Consider the following 17,764-nt stretch of genomic DNA (forward strand, 5'->3'; position numbering starts at 1 on the left):
AGAAGTGGATTTCAGGTTTAGCTGGTTTTGTGCCTGTAACTATTTTGCTGGTTTCTGAAGAAAGTTACATGGAAAAATCGCTCCATCTGTCCAAACATTGTATTCTTGAGATTATCAGGTCCTGAATGCATTTTCTGCATGATTTAGATACAAACCTCAGTTTAAAATCAATACATTCAGATATTAAAGCCTTGAAGTGGGATGTGGGATCTGTCTCAAGGACTGACTTAATACTACACAATTACCTTCAGAGCTTCTTCTGCCCCTGTGCAGTAGTTGCATTTTATTCATTGCATTTAGAAATTCATTACTTTTGCTTCATTAAATAGTCCACAGCAGGTACATTGGCTCTGGGATACTCCTGCCTCCATGTTGGGACAGTACTTATATTTTTCTTATCTTGAGGGAATTAAGGAGGGCAAGATTTATTTTTTTATTAAGTGACACAGTCACTAAGCACTTAAAGCACATTCTGAATTGCAGTGAAGCCAACGACGTATTTCCACTGACTTAATTATTAAAGTCCTATCCACTGTCAAGCAGAGCTTCTGCTCTCTGTTTATATATTTCCTAAAATTACTCATTAGCAATCCATTGTTATGATCTCCTCCATTTTGTATATATTATTCACTGGCATGCATATTGAAATTCAAACATCTGGATGTAATCTGGGCAGCCTCTGAAAAGCATATCTCCAAGTGATTTCCCTTACGTTTAAGCCTTACATCTTAATTAGTCAGGTTTTTAAGGCCATGAAATCATCCCGTGCAAACCAGAGTATCTCTTAGCTAATAGCTTGTGACATCAAAGATCCCTACAAATAAGAACAGTTCCTTAATGAGCTATAATTAGAAAAGGACTAAATGATAATATGCAAACAGCTTTGTATAGGCAAAAAGGGAAGACAAATGAAAGCCTCTTTCATGTCATCTTTACTCCCATGAATAATCCTTAGGGCTCTTTGAAGTTGGTAGTACTACCCATATACGTAAGAATTACGCCTGAATATGAATTAGATTGGGCACAGTCACAACAGACCCTGGCACAGAAAGGTAGGTTATATAGAAATTTTCCTAACTGGAAGAAGAGGGAAAGGGAAAGTTGAAACTGGGGAAAAGGGAGTTCTCAGCAGGGTGGGATTTAGTTAAAGCTATGGAAATTAGCAAATGTACTCACCAATTGATTCTGGTAGGCGGTAACAGCAGTGAAAACAGTCTCTGGAAAGATAAACGTCCTGAACTCCTCCGATTTCAGGTTTAGCAGAGAAGCCGTGTGATCCTTCTTCTTAATAATGTGCACCCTTGGCTGGTACTTGTGCATGGAGTTCAGAATGATCTGCAAGAAAGAGTGACAAGGGACTGTCCTGAGAGGAAGGTTAACAGCATCCTCAAAGGCATAAAGGGGGAAAACGAGATCTAAGTCACACTGCAGGGGAGATCTATGAAATACAGCTAGCCATGGGCTGATTTTCAGAGGAAATTCTCCAGCTCCTTTTGGGCAGTTCCAGAAAAGGAAGGTGGAAAAGCAGGCATCCCAGGAGCTGCTTTCCTTTCACTCCTACGCCACTGCTGAGCACTTATTTTCCTAAAGCATAAATACCTGTTCCTACAGGTGAGGTGTTTTACATACAGGCTTTGTTATTGCTAGCGTGTGCCCAGGTTTGCAGGTGTCAGCTGCAAGGGAAAATATGTTACTCATGAAAACTTATGATTCGGAATCCACACTTGCAGAAATGTGCAGGTGCAGAATGAAAACAGCCAGGAATCCCTGGTATGGTTTATATATATATACATATATATGTATATAGATATATATAAAATACATGCACATCCCCAAACCAAAAGCCAGGAAAAAATAAAACCCAATTAAAAAAAAAAGCAGTATAAACATGACCAAAAATAAAACTCCCCAGATCCTTTTACTTTGGCAAACCTTTAAAGCCAACTACTCCATAGATGCTCTTCACCGCAGACTACCAAAAACAGACTACCAAAAATTAGAGAAAGGAGGAAACCCAGTACAGAGCCCCAAAATGACCAGGTTTCACCATTTTATTCTCGTTAATAGTTGTTTACGAGCTCCCAAAACGATTCTAAACCTAATGTACCAACTAACCAAGGTCAGCGTTCACTGGAGTCAAACCCAGAGTCCCACTTGCTTCAGTTACCACTGGCTGGAGGCCTGTTTGGCTGCCTCTAACCACAGTATTACAATATAAGAATTAAATACAGAGCTCATCTTGCACCAGTCCTTGTTTTGGATATAATCACAGTCACAAGACGAAATTGGCACTGGTGTGGGTGGTTCTATTTTGCAGGGGCCATAACGACGTTACAGTCAGATCTGTACATCTGGAATAGCTAATGTGCATTCCTCAGGAAGCGTTAACTTCAGCTGAAACACAGCAGAAGGGGTGCAGTATTTCATGGTAACTCAGTCAATGGGAGAGGTTGCATGTTGCATTGGAGGGGGGAACTTAGGAACAGATTTGCCACGGCTAAAGTTTCCATCAGCATTTCCTTTGCAGCCAAATATTGCTGAGACTCGTACTGTGACTTTGTGGGGGCACTTTCATTGCCTTGAAAGTGTTACATGTGCTCTTACCACCTCAGTTGCTTTCTTGCATCACTTCACCTTTTTCTATATGCACACACAAAACGGCCATTGACTTTGGCTTTAATATCCTTAGCACTCTTCCTTCTATTTGTACAATTTTGTCTTACCATCCTGGTCACTACGGCAGCTCTAAGCAGCTGGAAAAGACACTTTAAAGGATGGTGCGGTGATGAGCTTATTGAGGGGTTGGCCCACAGAGCTTGGCGCTTCCTATTGCCTATCATTACTGCTTTATCCACCCTGCGGCATTACATCTGAGCAGCAGCCGAAAGGAAGGAGGAAAAAACTGTGAGAAGAGCAGATCCCACACATGCCCTTTCCTTTCACTCCTCTGTGAATGCGAATTGTCATAAAGAAACTCCATTTCTCAAACATGATCATGTAATCCTGTATGAAAGTCTTCCAAAAACAAATGTGCATATGGATAACATCCCCTGCCAAATTGCTCTACACTGTGCATTCCCACCAGAAACGAGTCAGGTCATTCAGGTACAAAGCAAGTACCAGATATAGCCAGGATGTCACAAAAGACCCATGGCCAAGGGTTAGGTCACTATTTCCTTTTCATGAGGGTCTGTGTAGGTAGTGCTCCATCTGCCTCCCCAGTCAGGCTGCGGATGTTGCAGTACTCAAGGATACTAAAGTCAGCAGGATACCTCACAAATATACCCTTAATATCCATGCAACTTCTGATGTTAGGACCATCAAAACAGCCTGAAGGAGTTAGGTACACAGGGTGCTTCTCACGGAGTAGTCTCCAAGGGTGGGCTCAAAGCCCTGGATGATGCCAGTTCTGCAATACTCAGGCTGGTGTGCTCTGAGAGAAATATCAAGTGCGTATATACTTAAGGCAGCCCCCCTGGCACAGGCTTACTGGCAATACAGCATTGTCCCAGGTCCCCAGCATCCCATCTGCCTTCATGCTGACAGCCTGCAGCGGGGAAGATGACCAGGATCCATCATTACAGGATACTGTTTGCTCTAGGGTCAAGCAGATTTGTAGGCATCTGCCTCCCACTGTCTCCAGACGAATCACCGGAGGCAATCTGGATGCCAGCTGCAAAATCCCTGAGATGGCTTTGACTTTAGGAATTGTGCTGTGAGTGCAGCTTCCATATTCACCAGTGAAGAGTGTTACCAGGCAGTTTGCTTTCTAAAAGCATGGAGGTTCCTGACTTCTGACAGGTTGACTTAAAAAACGCCCTGGGCATAACTCCTGGTGGCTATTCTGAAGCTCCTGCTTTCACAGTTACTTGTTGGCCATGTTCACACCTTTGTGTTTGCTTTTGCAAACATTCATGTGTTGGAGTTTTGCTATCATGAATGCCAGAAAAGCAATTTCGATAATGTATACACTCATGGTTCACCTCACCGTAAACCATAAATGATGCAACCCTGACTAAGTGCAACCAAAATGCATAAAAGTAGCAGTCTGTGTGAAAAACATCACCAGGAACCTGGAAAAAAAATCATGTTCATAAATGTTCCACAAGCAGAAAAATGGGAATTACTCTCTCGGCTGTAAAAATCCAGAGACAGGAGCCATTTCCTTCCTCTGGCAAAGATAGCTGAAAGTGTTTCCATGGAGCAAGCTATATGTCATGCACACAGAGATAAAGACTTTTGCCTGATGCTTGAGGAGAATATGTACATAGCTATGGGGTTATGCATACTGAAGATACACAAGCAGAGATGCTTGCCAGCTCCAAAAACCTTGGAAGAAGAGAAAACAAACAAATGCTAGAACAAACAAATGCCTCTGTTCAGGTTTCTTTTCTGGAAAAGAACCACCCTATGAATAAAACACCACAATTACCTTCACAACCAAAACTGTCTTCTGGAGGATGAAGCAAGCAAGCTACTAGAAGAAACTGGAATCAGGTTGGATCCAATTTCTTTCCATCTAACTAGCAATTAAAAGCGTCTCTTAAGTTGTTCAGACTTCCTCGGGAATCAATATACCTTAGCAAACATAATTAAGATTTTAGCAAGTCAGTTAAAAAGGATCTCATCAGTGAAGAGGGGCTCTTTCAAACTGAAGGGACATGTTTCAGGAGGGATTTCAATTCTCCCCTTCTCTTAATATGTGGGAGGTCAGAAACACCAAAACACAGCAAGCCCTCCTTAAAGGTGCCAGAGAATTAATTTCTTGCTTAATTCTACTGAGCATCCAATGATGGCAATTTCATATCTTCAATGAAGCAGCACAGAAATTAGGCACCCTAATTTGGAACATAAACCACCACAAAATACATGAAGGCACCTGTCACACACACCTCAACGCAGGGTCAAGCCTTTGGGGCTTATTCTTAACTGAACATATAAAACTTTCCATCAACTTTGGCTATCCAAACCTTTCATGTAAAGAATGGGATCCACCTCTGCTGCTTCCTTGAAAGTTAATCAGGAGGCCACATCACCAATGTTACGGATTATTTTTTCCCACTGCCTGTATTTGAGATGATTATATCTCCTTGCTCTGTCACATGTCTCTGTTCCCGACAGCTTCTCAGACCTACTTCTTCTTTATACTCGTCTGGGCTTCTGGGAACTGCACTGCTCCTAACTAGTTTGCAATATACTGCTGCAAGCCCTTTATTAAGAGGCACACATGGCCCCTGTTATGATGAAAAATGCTTCTTCTTAAATGTGCACGTATACTGCTCTATCATCACTCAGTGATAGAGCCCACAAATCTTCAGCTTTGCCCTTCTACAGATTATGAAATAAAAGAGAGAGGGAAACAAAAATACATTCTTCCCTAGTCAGGAAGGGAATGGTGGGAAACAGATTCAAGAAAAATATACTCACAGACATATCTTTACGAAAGGACCTCACAGAGGCATCTCTGTGGGCTTGCTTTGTGGGTTTTGAATGGGAGTTTTGGTCAGGTTTTTTGGTCGTTGTTGGGATTTTGTTAACTACATGTGTTGTTGTTGTTGTTGTTTCCAGGATGTATTTTGAATTATCATGGCTCTGGATCAATTCTTAGGTCTTGAAAGGAGTAAAAATTCTCTTTTGGGTGAGAAGTGTTAGCACAGAACGGCTCAAACAGCCACCATCTCACTGAGTCCAAAAAGGCAATAAATACCACACTAAGGGACAGATTTCTGATAGCATGTATGCCACAGTTATTCAGCTTGGCAAGCTAGTTACCCCTACACATGCTTCAGAGTTCAAAATCACTCCTCTCTTCCCGACACCTTGTTTACTAGCACTGCCTTTGTGCTCCTTCTCAGCCAAAAACCCCTTCAAATCCATCCCCCTGCTCCTTCAGCCTTCCCCTGGGGAACAGACAAGTCCAGAGGCAACGCTTTTAGCTCTTCATTTGCAATTTGAAGGTGCTACCAAGCTGGGCCTGCTCTTTGCAAGCACTTTTCAGAGGGGGAAAGGACAGACAACACTTCTTACCACCTACCATTAGTCAGGTTAACTAAAGGAGTTGTTCCTGCTGACGGAGCACAGTAGGAGCTCATGGCCAACAGCTCTGCATCCTGTTTACCAACTTTCAGTGTCAGGGCTTGTAACAGCAAACTGGTACTAATCAGAGCTGGGACCTGTCTCCTTTAGAGGCCCAAGTCCACCCTGAGGTACCTTGACTTGCAGGTAGCCTGCAGTTATTTCAAGGGAAACTGAGACACGCTTATTTTTATAATTCAACAGCAGTTGCTTTAGTGTCACATCAGCATTTTCTGCTGACTGTGCCCGTGCTGCAAGAAGTCTGGAAGCAAAAGAGCTCTTGTTGATGGACCAAACCCTAACAGCTTGCTTGTAATGAGAGGCAGCTTCCAAGCACATGTGGAATAGCGTGTGAGTTGGCTAGCCAGTGCACATGGCAGAGCATATGCCAAGTCATGGCAAAATGTAGGCAGAAGCATGACAGAAAGCTCACCTGCTTCCCTTCTCTCCCTTGCTCGGATGCTCAACTCTACCCTGAGCTTGTCCCCAGTGGACGCTCTACCTCTGATAGCAATAGAAGCATAACATGAATGCTTGCATTGACCTGAGCTCTACCTTACGGCAGGTAAGAAGCCTGATTTCTGAAGTCACCTGTTCCTCAGTAACAGAGATTAAACCCCACTATATTTAAGCTGTGAAGCCAATAGGTCCCATTACCCTTTCCCATCAGGAGGGCTACTCACGTGGCCATGCTGATCCAGCTCGTTGTTGGTGAGCTTGACTTTCTCGAAGGACACCATCTGTTTCAGCAGTTGCTCTCCTGTGAACGGGGAGTCAGGGTGCACGTACAACCTAGAAACCACAGGGGACATGAAAACTCTCACCTCTTGGCTTGCCCATGGGCACCACCTCGTAAGCAGCCAGTATTATCTTGCTTTCAGGATACGCAGTGGTTTCACAGATGCTTATATCCTGAGAGCTTAGGGTAATGCAGAGCTGCTGCACAAACAAGATTCAATCTCCCCCTAGTTAATAAGTGCCTGAAAAACAACCATTCATGAAAGGCAGCGAAGCAGATGCCTCAAGTTGTTTTAATTCACTGCAACCTAATGAAGAATCCCCTGTCCAAGTGCTTGATTGCTCTCTAACCATACCTATTATTCTATCTAGTTATCTAAAATGGAAACATTAACTAACATTCGCTGTTGTGCCTTTTCCCAAATGAAAAATTGATCATGTCTTTCCCCACAGCTGTACTAACAAGCACTTAAAATAACAATGACTACAGCTCCAAGAGAAAAAACATGGTGTCATTAGAGAGATAATGGGGGAATGTAGATAAAAATGCATTTTTCTTTATATGTAACATTAAGCCGTGATAATGATTTTAACCTGCACTCGATCACACGTTAGCTGTGGTGACGTCTGTTTATAAGAGGTTGGAGGCTGCAGTCCAGCACAGTGGTCTGACATGAAAAATTAATTTCAGCTCTGTAATTAACAATCCACCATTTTGGAAATTAAGCAGAAGAGAAGGAATCACAGAAGACATGCAGATATAATGCTATATACATCATGATCAGACCCATTACCATTGCCAGGCTGTTCATAAAGAATTATTGGAACAATGTATTGCAGAAAATTATTTAACTCCAGTGCTCTTTTATGACACTGAATTAGCACCTTTAGCTAGTGCAAACCAGACCTGTTCTGCTTCTGTCAGTGTTGGTTATCACTCAGCGAGGGCCTGACTCTTGTTTGGTTGATGTCTTTGGCCACAGGCATGGATTTCTTCCATTAGGTTGGTGTAGCAGCGCCGAGACGCCGCGTTAGAAAGATAAACATTTTCTTTACTGTTGTTGAGCTATGATTCTGGTTTAGGCAAAAGGAAAATGGAAAAACCACTAAACAGTGGGGTGTAACTCTCTGATAGACTGCACTGATCCCTAATCAAGGAATGCCTGTTCTAAAGACTCTGGGGAGCACAGCTCTGTTGCTCAAAGAGGAAGGAGATTTGATCCTGCACTCTCCAGTTTTGCCAGCAGAATCCCCAAGACACAGTGAAACTGAAGTTTACCAGCACAGCTCACTTCAGGTATGCAGGATGTTTTCCTTACATTGATCCAAAGCACAGCTTGGCTGGTAGAGCTGTGTCCACAGGAGGGATGCTGAGCCTGGGTTCCTGTTGCAATAAAATATTCCTAGCATACACTGCTATCAACTTTGCTGATTACACTGCAAAGCTCATGAAAAATTATGGTGTATCTGAAAACCCAAGAACCTGGAATCCTTTTCTGTCAAAAGAACTTTACTTCTCCTGAAAAATAACTTTGCCTTCCTGTAAGAAAACCCTATGAAAATCATATTTGGAGCCAGGAATTAGAGAAGGCAAAAGAAACAGGGTCCCAAACATGCCCTGCAACTTTTCAGCCAGTGTTAAGATACATGTTTTTGTTCAGACTGACTCCCAAGTTTGAAAGACTGGGTAGCCCATAATGTTTATTGTGACCACAGAGTGTCAGGCTCAGCAAGGTTTGGCTAATTGGCACCAAAAAGCCAAACTATTTCAGCTATGTGCTGGGGAATGAATAAAGATCTTGGTGTGTCTAAAAGCTGAGCACAATTGTTTCACACCAGAGGCAGTTGATGCTTGGCAGTGCTTTCAAACAGCCAAGTGCCTGGATGTTAGCAGAGCACCAACGGGAAAGTCACTGAAGGATAGGTTGCATAAATGTGTTAAGAGACCTTGCTTTGCTTTGCAGACTTGCTACAAGCCACTGCAACACGTGGTTCCACCTGGTGAACTACACCTATCCACACACTTCGACAGCATGAGCTTGTACACCTTGGAGAAGAGGGTTGAAAACTAGAAGTATATCCCTTTGAAGTAAAATTAATCAACAGGACTATGAGCGTGTACAAGCAAATGAGCTGGAGAGATAAATGTGCACATTCCAGTGCAGCACACACGGCTCACCCAGAAGCTCATGCAGGCTCTGCTGCTTAAGTCTGGCCAGATGCAAGGGGCTGCTCATTTCAGTTCACAAAGGCTTCAGGGGCCATATTTGGATGTGAATTTGCTCCACAGCATATAACATGTCATGATATGGTTTGGGTACTGCTTCCTTCTGGTGTATTTTGGAATGCAGCACTGCTCTCCTATTTAGTTTAACAGTTGGTCTGGTCCTACACACCCCATGCATGCTACTTTTAAAGCCTTTAATGTCTCAAATGTGATACCTTTTAAAGTTTTCCTACCTAAAGGTCTCTAAGCATGTCAACACCATAACTTCATTAAAAATATGATCATAGCCAAATACAGTAAAAAAAAACAAACCAACAAAGACTTTTGAGTGAAGGAAAGAAGTTGAAAAGGGAAGAACAAATAAAGGTACATGCTGAAACAGATAAAACTGACGTTTCACAGTCTTAGCAATTTAGAAAAACAAATTATCAGATAGGTGTTCTATCCCCGAATAGCACTGTTGAAGACTTATGAAAGACCCTCCAAAAAGTATTTTTATTCAAGTGTTTGTTGCAACATAAGCTTGTCTTAAACATTGACAGCAGGAAGACAGGGATAAAAATGGTTTAAATAGAAAGTTCCCTGAAGGGCTGATCTTTCAAACAGAATCACATATTACTTACTAATTTTTTTTGGGGGGGGGAGGGGGGAGCTGTTTTAGCATTGAAAGTTATTTGCATAATGCAAAGAGCAAAACACCTAATGGGTTGGATCCTGCGAAGTCTTACACGCATGCACAATGTGACTCCTTAATAATTCCCCTGATGCCTTTGTGCCTGTGCACATGAAGGCAGGATGAGCAGGGGGAGTTCGCACCTTGGTACCAGGCGCTAAGCACATGTACCCCCTCCACTAGCACTCAAGTAAGAAGAGCTAAAACTCTGTGTTCTGAGGACAAGAAATCTTAACTTCATTAAGGGTTTCTGTTACTGGAGTAGGACCAAGCCTGTTTCAAGGTGGGAGGAGTACGACTTTTAATTGTTCAAGCAAGACAGAGGCCTCCCACCTCAAAAGATACGTGGGGGAAAAGAAGCTGTAGTGCAATTAACAGGGAGCAGTTAGATGAAAAGGGCAGTTGTACCCCTGAAGCAACACTGTGAAGGGTTTGAGGAGGAAAAGGCAGCATCATGGATAGGCAGTCACTTCTAGCTGAGATTTTCTGTGTGCGGAAAAAAGTGCACCCCAGACAGAAAAAGCACAAGTAATGCAGACGTCTGAACCTCTTCACACCCTTTTTCTCACCAAACAGAAACATAAGGAGGAGAAAATGTGTGTCTATGTAAGTACCCTTCATACAAAGAAAAAGCAATCTGTGCCTTTGCTGTGATCAATGGTCTTTTCGGCTAAGCATCCTGAAAATGAATCAGGAAAGGGATGCATTTACACGTGGAGCAAAACAGCCTGAAAATGAAGCAGCATAGGTACATGTTTGCGCACAGGGGCACTGATCCATTGGGGACCTTAAAGAGCTACCACAGTATTATGATAATAAATATTGAAGTCCAAGAAGGTTTGACCCTGGTTCTGAAACACTCAGTAGGACAGTTGCTACTTATTCCAAGGATCAGTGTTTTATATTCTTGCATTTCCTTATTGAACTAGTCTCTGCCAAATACAGTGTGAATTAGCAATCTATTTAAAGGTATCCCAGAAAGCACATGAACAGAAAACTAAGAAGGGGAGAACTCTGCCTTAAAAACTATTTCTGTCCTTCTTTCATTTTTCCTTCTGATGCTGACTCCTTTGGAGCAGGACCCGTGTGTTTTTCCTTGGGGTTTTGATCAGTGCCTATTACAATACGTCAAATGAAGCCCTCAGACGTTAACCGCATTGCAAGAAGGAGCTTTTGGCCATGAAAACAAAGGCAACATAACTCCTAGGTTGCTGTCTTTAATCACAGCTTCTCTGCATGCACTTTTTGTTTGTTTGCTTCCCTGAGCTGCCTTCCAGAGATGAGCAGTCAGCAAGAATCCAGCTAAACTATTTATATGAGGGAGGCATGCAGGATTCGGTCCCTATACTCACAGGCACAAAAAAAAAAATCCACTTCCATTTCTTGTGTTTCACTTCTAATTTCTGCCTCTGTAATAAGCAAGTTCTTAACCCCGGGCTAAGCCACCTGGAGCAGATCCGTGTGCCTGCACTGAGCCCTCAACAGAAAGGCTCTTTGAAGCCAGAGAGGCATCCAGGTTATTTCCATATCTCCAGCCCTGACTCAGCAAAGCCGTTGGACATGTGCTTCAGCCTTATAGGACTTGGGGGCTTAAGTAGGTACTGAAGTGCTGGGCTGAATACGATGAAATGTGGGTCTCTGAAGTGGCCTCCCACCACACAGCCTAGTGCTGCTGCCTTAGTTTCTCCGTGCTCAAAGGGGTCAGTCATTCGCTACGTTAACAGAATTATTATAGGAATTGTCTATAGCATTTTGTTTCTATATCGAAAATAGGGATAATTTAATTGATTTTTTTCCCCCATAGTTTCTCAAAAAAAAAGTCAGGATTCCTTAACAAAACGAATAAATAATAATAAACCCCTGTGCTGCAGAACTGATCCACACTTTGCCTGCTGTCTAAGAGACAACTAAAATCAAGAATAAAAGTATAGTTTACCAAATGTTGAATGCCTTATCAAGAAAGAAGCAATAAATATTCAAGCATAAACAGCACTGAACTGCTGCGGAGTATTTCAACTTGGACTTGACTGTTGTGCTTGGATTATTTTATATTATGAAGTCAAACACTGGGGGCAAAAAGGGGGGCAAAGCCAAGAGAGAAATCGATATATATTAATTTTTTTTGGCTTATCTAAATTGAGGCAAACTTAATTTATATATACATATAATATATATGTGTATGTACACACACACATATATATGCACACAAAATAAAGCCTTTAGCCAAGTCATGCATGTGTTGGACCATTCAATATGAACTAAATCTCAAGCAGAAATTTGGGGCCCGATTCTGCATCACAGAAATTGATCAGTGTTTTTCAATCAATGCTGTTGAGCACAAACTCAAAATCTTGTCTGTGCTGTCTGCAAACAGTGTGAAAAGATAAACACGGGGTGTTCTTGAATAAAATAATAATAACAATAAAGAAAAAGTAAAGAAAATAAAAAGAATCCCAGCAGTAAAATCTACAAACCTTGCAGGGAGTGGAGGGTCAGCTTTTCCAGCCACTAGCCAGGAAGACCTGTGGTAGGCATATCTGTATCTTTTATTGTCCACAGGAACTATATCCATTAACACAATGTACTTGGCTTCGGGATCCACTCCCGAGAAGGAAACCCTGATGGTAGGGAACATCCTCCTGAAATAAAGGCAAATCAGAGAATAAATAGGTGATGGAGAAAAGAAATAAAAGAGCTTCAGAAAGTAAGAATTCTATTTAAACCACCTGGAAAAAAACAAAATAAAGCATCTATTGATTGTGCTTCAGCATAGTAGAAATTAAATCCCGTGTGTACCTCTAATACAAACAGAAAAAAGACCAAACAAAACAGCTTGAAATCAAACGATTTTTTTGGAAGCAAAAACATGGCAAAAATTAAAGAGGAAAAATGTAACTTTTGACTGTTAGTTAAAAGTACAGAACGATTCCAGAAAATACTTGTACCGAAGGTACATAAAACCTTGGAAAGCTGGATTTTTTTAATGGGATCCACACAGTGTTAGGGAAATAGCGCAGATATCATTCCCGTTCAGCGTCTCCCGTAGTTCAGATGTGCGTTTACGATTATTTCCGAGAGGAATTTTCAAAACCTAAAAACTTCCTTTACATCCATTTCTACAAGACGCTATTTTTAACTGTGCGATTGTGCCATCAACCCGAAATAGTCCAATAACTTTTAAAACAGTTTCAATTTTTCAGCCTCAAATTGCAGATTTTATATGTGCTTTTAAAATATTTAACACACACGATGGTAAAAAAAAACACAATCGTCGGGCAACTGCGCTAATAACGAGTAACTCTGCGGGTTACAAAACCCGACAAGCTACTCAGCTCTTCCGGACAGCGATGGACTCATCCAAAAGGCTTTACAGAGGAAACGGAGGAGGAAGACTGGGATTCTTTTGCAACGGAGAGAAAAGAAAACCGAAGCAAAACAAGCCCTGGCCGAGTTCGTTCCACACCACCCGCGTTTCTCCGTGTCTGTACCAACCCTTAGCCATCCGGGCTGCTCTCCCAGAATAAGAACCGGGAAGGGGATTGTTTAGTTTCCCTTCATTTCCCTCTGCCCAAAAGCACTGTACGGAGGCTGCCCGCAGGAATGCCGGGACTGCCCAGCCTTACCTCCCCGACTTGGTGATGATCATCTCGGTACCCAGTTCGTGAAACTTATCCCAGAGCTCTTTGGTCTCCAGGCTGCAGGAGATTTTGGCCATCTCCTCGCTCGGGATGATAGGGGTGGTGGGGATGAGGGGCTCGGTGCACAGCGATGAAGGGCTGGTGCTAAACTCCCCGTGAGGGTCCAGGCTGGATAAGTCACTCAAAGGCTGCGCGCAAGAGGATTTCTCAACGAATTGTTCTGCAAGATTTCAGGGGGGAAAAAGAGAAGAAGAGAGACACGATTCAGTCAAGACGGGCGTAGGGACCGCTGAGAGAAACTGTGTAAAAATATAATTAAATAAAATAAATTAAATAAATTGAAATAATTAAATAAAAAGGCGTTTCTGGTTCAGCTGCCCCCTCTGACCCCACACAGCCGTGCTGTTTCTAAGGCGCCTGCTCATCATTTGAGAGTAGAGCTGGTGTTTGTCGGATATGAGCTTTGGGAAAAGCCCGTATCCCACCCGGCTGCTGCCGGCTGCGCGGGCGCGGAGGGTCAGGATGGGATCCCCTCGTTGCCAGCCGAGGATTTCCATGGAAAAGTCACTAATTCTCATTCAAACGGGAGCGCTCGGCTCCGAGGGTCTCGCTGGCGGCTGCTCCTCAGTTGCGCCGCTGTCAGAGACCGTAAATCGAAGGAACCTTAGCGCGGCCGCGCTTCCTCCGCGGGGAAGCGAGTTCCTAGCGCTAACTCACCCGCTCGGAAAGCCGGCTCTGCCCTTGCCTCTCAGCCGGATTGCTGAGGCTCAACGCACTCCCTTAGGGAAACGGGCTGCGGAGAGGGGAGCTGCGTGCGGCCGCGCACCCTGCGTGGAGGCGCTGGCCCCGCGGGTGCGGAAGCTGCCGCCGGCGTCAGCTCCCTCCGGAGCTTCTTCCCTTCCCTCCCCAAACTCCGTGAGGCTTCAGGGGCTCTGAGGGGAAGGAGAGGAGGGCACAGGGGCCTGGCCCGTCAGCGGGATGCAGCCGCGGATCCGCAGCCCGGCCTGTCCGCCGAGGAATTTCGGCCAAATCTCCGGTTTCCCTTCGATTCCCAATTCAGTGGCGGGGAGGGGGGTGTGGGGGTGGGGAGTGGGGGGTTGGAATGATTTTAAAACATAATTGAAAAGTTAATGGAAAGAGCGATTTCAGAAAAAAAAAGGAAAGTAAATGAAGAAGAGCAGCTACGGTTAACACAAGACCGTGTGAATATATCAAACGGGAAATGCTACAACATTCCCGGCCTACGTTATCGCCTAGTCTAAAAAGTAAAGTTCACAATGAACCCCTGGACTGTGTGAAGCTGTCGAGTCCGTTGATGAGGTGGAGCAGGCGCCGAGAGAGCTGCCTTCTCCGAATTCCTATAACATCGAGGGTTATCTTCTTCATTGGCGCCCTGGAAGCTTAACGCATTTTTTTTTCTTGTAGCAGTATTTTCCTGCGAACTGTGGGGTAGATGCAAGGACCGCAGGAATTTGGGGGCAAGAGGAGAAAAAGATAATAATGACCGGTTTTTAAAGCCTTCGAGCATCTGAATCGAGGCGAGCGAATAAAAGTGAAGTCGCTTCCCTGAAAATCGTCAGGAATTACTAGAAAAATCCTTCCGGACGCTGTAGAGTAAAACAGCCTGTATCAGCCTACAGCGAGCGGCTGTGGAGCGAGGGGATTTTCAGGTCTACATACAAGTTTTACTACCCCTTATAAGCCTGGGCACGACAGCGGAGATTCTCTTAGATGGCTTCAAAACCATGGTTTGTTTGCTATAACTATGAAGAGGTTCGCTTGATGGCAACGAAGGGATTTGTAACTACCTCGGGGTGTGAGCAGTTCTAAGAATGGCGAAACCGGGTGACAGAAGTGATTTAAGCTAGAGGAATCCCGGAGCCGGTTTATGCTATAGGAGCCCGTTCATGCTATAAACAGCCTCGCTAAGAAGTGCGGTGAGTGCACGAAGAGGCTCCTCTGGGTTTCGCGGCAGAGCTTTGACTTCTGCAAGGGGAAACCTGCTGGCAAGGGGGGGAAACCGGCTGCGGGGCTTTAAAGGGGTGGGCAGATGAACGGACGTAGAGAAGGGAGCTCCGCGCCCTACGGACACCAGTGGCCGCCCCAGTCCCCACTCACCCAGCGGCTTGATGGTACTCTCGGAAGACTCCTTGTCCTTGGAGCTGCCACTCGACATGAGGGCTGCGATGGAGAAGGCGTTGGCCCGGGAGGACAGCTGCGGCTTGGGGGGCGGCGTGTACTCCATGGCCACCCACCGGAGGAGCGGCTGGGCACGGGGCAGGCAGGATGGAGTACCGGGGGCAGCGGAGCCGGGATACCGGGCGGAAGGGAAGCGCTCTGAGCCGAGCGCTGCGCGCTCCCCAGCCTTAACGCGGGGCCGCGGAGATCCTATCGGCCGGCGGCCAATCGGCGGCGGGACACGTCAAGGGCCCCGGCCCGGCCGCGGAGGGGGGGAGGAGGAGGGCGGAGGAAGAGGAGGAAAATAAGGAGGAAGAAGAGGAGTAGAGGGCTGTGCCCGCCAGCGGGGAGGGCAGGGGGTGGCCGACCCCCGCCGCCGCTCCGCCCTCGGGCAACCCAATCCCGCTGCTCACCGAGCCAACCCCTGGCTGCCGCTCTGGGTGAGCTCCCCTCTCCTAGGAGTCTTTTAAGGGGGGGGGGGGTATGCCGGCCGGGGATGTTCCGAGAAGGTCCCTAGGCTATGCACTTTGTCGACACAAGAATCAGTAGAGATGGTTGAGAGGAGGAAGAGATTGGTTTGGGGTATATTTTCCATTTTTCTTTAAAATTTTACTTTATTTTATTTTATTTTACGCACTCAGGTGTGTGTCAATTTTCTACTTTGCCTTCAATTTGTAAAAGACCGCAACTCTTAAAGCAGCCTTTTTCGTCGCTTTCTGCCTTTTGCGACAGAAGTTTCCCTAAGGCTGATCACACACTTGGTTTTCCCTCACCTGGAAGCCAAATATTGTCATCCCAAACAGCTCTACTTGCCCCGGCCAGACCCTTGCCGTCCCAGATTGCCCGCTTCTCTGCAACCCCGTTTCATATCGGCTTCACCAAAGTAGATGGTATCGATCAAGTACATAATACAGAGAAGAAACCCAGGATGGGCTGATGGTGCCAACGAGCAGATTATTCCAAGACAGTGATTTCAGTAAGTTGCTCGCCAGGACTCTAGTAAACATATCATGTAAGCATCCTCCGGTTAATAATAAATAAAAATGCGAGTAATTTAACTAAAGTCCTTTAAATAAAAAGAGGACTAAAAATACTTGCTCGATAAAATGACTCAAGAAGGACACGCAAATTTGTTCAGTAAATTTCCAACTTCTAATCCTAGAACCTAAATTTAATACTCAGGCTTGTGCCAAGAGACACAAGGACTACCCTCGGCCAGGGATAGATAGATCAGTGCGCCTCCTATTCCTGCTGAACGTAATTGATTAATGAATACGAGGAAACAATTATTCGGGTCACCACCTTACAGCCGGTGAAGGGGGCAACGTGAAATAGTGCCTTATCGCTTTGAAATGAGGGAGAACCAGCGGCGGTTTGCCATTTTATTAACGGAATTGGCTAATACATAGATTACATAGAACAGAAAACATAGATAGAATAGAAATATAGATATTCTATCACAAACAGGGTATTCAGGAGCGCTTGACGCTTTTGGCAGAGGGCTGAGAACTTCAGTGTGGCCCACAGTGAGATCTGGGGGCCCGGTCCCACCTAAGGCATGAACAGTGGAGGAACCCCTCCAGCCCCAGCTGCAGCGGTCAGATCAACCCCCGGAGCATCGTCTCTGACCGCAGCGAAACCGGAACAGAACGACTGTCCCGCCATCAACCCGAAGAAAACAAACAAACAAACAGCTGCGAGAACGGTTTTCCGCTTCACTCCGAGGGACATCCCTTCTTTTTACAGCCCGGGTTCCCCGCTCCTGGGGGATCCCGGCCCTACGCTTGCTTGGCCCTACCTGGAAAGCAGGGTCCGGCCTGCCTGAAAAGAAAGACAACGGAGGGGTGCGAATAGCCTGAGGAATTCTCTTCACCGTTACGGTGGTGGTGGGGGATGCCTCAGTCCCCTTTGGTCTCCTACCTCCGCTATGCGCCTCGCAAACAAGGATAAAAAAGCCAAGATTCCGTCAAAGAAGCAGCGCGGATCCTGAAAAAACCCACCCAAACAAACAAACCAAAAACCCCAACACCAAACAACCCACCAGAACTCTCCCGTTCCCCAGCAGCCAGGTGGTAACATACCTATCCCTGGCAGGGGCTGCCCGCGGCCCGTCGCGGCTCAGGGGAAGGGTGAATATATCGGTGCTGACTGCAAAACACCGACGTGCAGGATCGGAGCTCTTTCTGCTGTGCCTCGTCGCTGGATTTCCAGCCCCGTGGGGTGGACGTGCGCTGC

At 45.1% G+C, this 17,764-nt stretch overlaps 1 protein-coding gene across 1 annotated transcript in view; it reads right to left on the minus strand.

Moving 5' to 3' along the window:
• Window positions 1-15,788, minus strand: part of TBX20 (T-box transcription factor 20) — a 34,750-nt gene extending 18,962 nt beyond the window's left edge. The window contains exons 1-5 of the mRNA XM_061359412.1: window positions 15,470-15,788; window positions 13,337-13,571; window positions 12,188-12,352; window positions 6,759-6,867; window positions 1,177-1,335 (exon numbers count right to left, since the gene is read on the minus strand). Of these exons, the coding sequence (XP_061215396.1) occupies window positions 1,177-1,335; window positions 6,759-6,867; window positions 12,188-12,352; window positions 13,337-13,571; window positions 15,470-15,596 (795 nt within the window). The 5' untranslated portion in view covers window positions 15,597-15,788. The remainder of the gene's footprint in view (window positions 1-1,176; window positions 1,336-6,758; window positions 6,868-12,187; window positions 12,353-13,336; window positions 13,572-15,469) is intronic.
• Between the last annotated feature and the right edge of the window lie 1,976 nt (window positions 15,789-17,764).

Source organism: Neopsephotus bourkii, unplaced genomic scaffold (genome assembly GCF_033783945.1).
Source record: "Neopsephotus bourkii isolate Nb327-2 ecotype Australia unplaced genomic scaffold, CSIRO-AGI_Nbou_v1 NB_973, whole genome shotgun sequence".
Lineage (NCBI taxonomy): Eukaryota > Metazoa > Chordata > Aves > Psittaciformes > Psittacidae > Neopsephotus > Neopsephotus bourkii.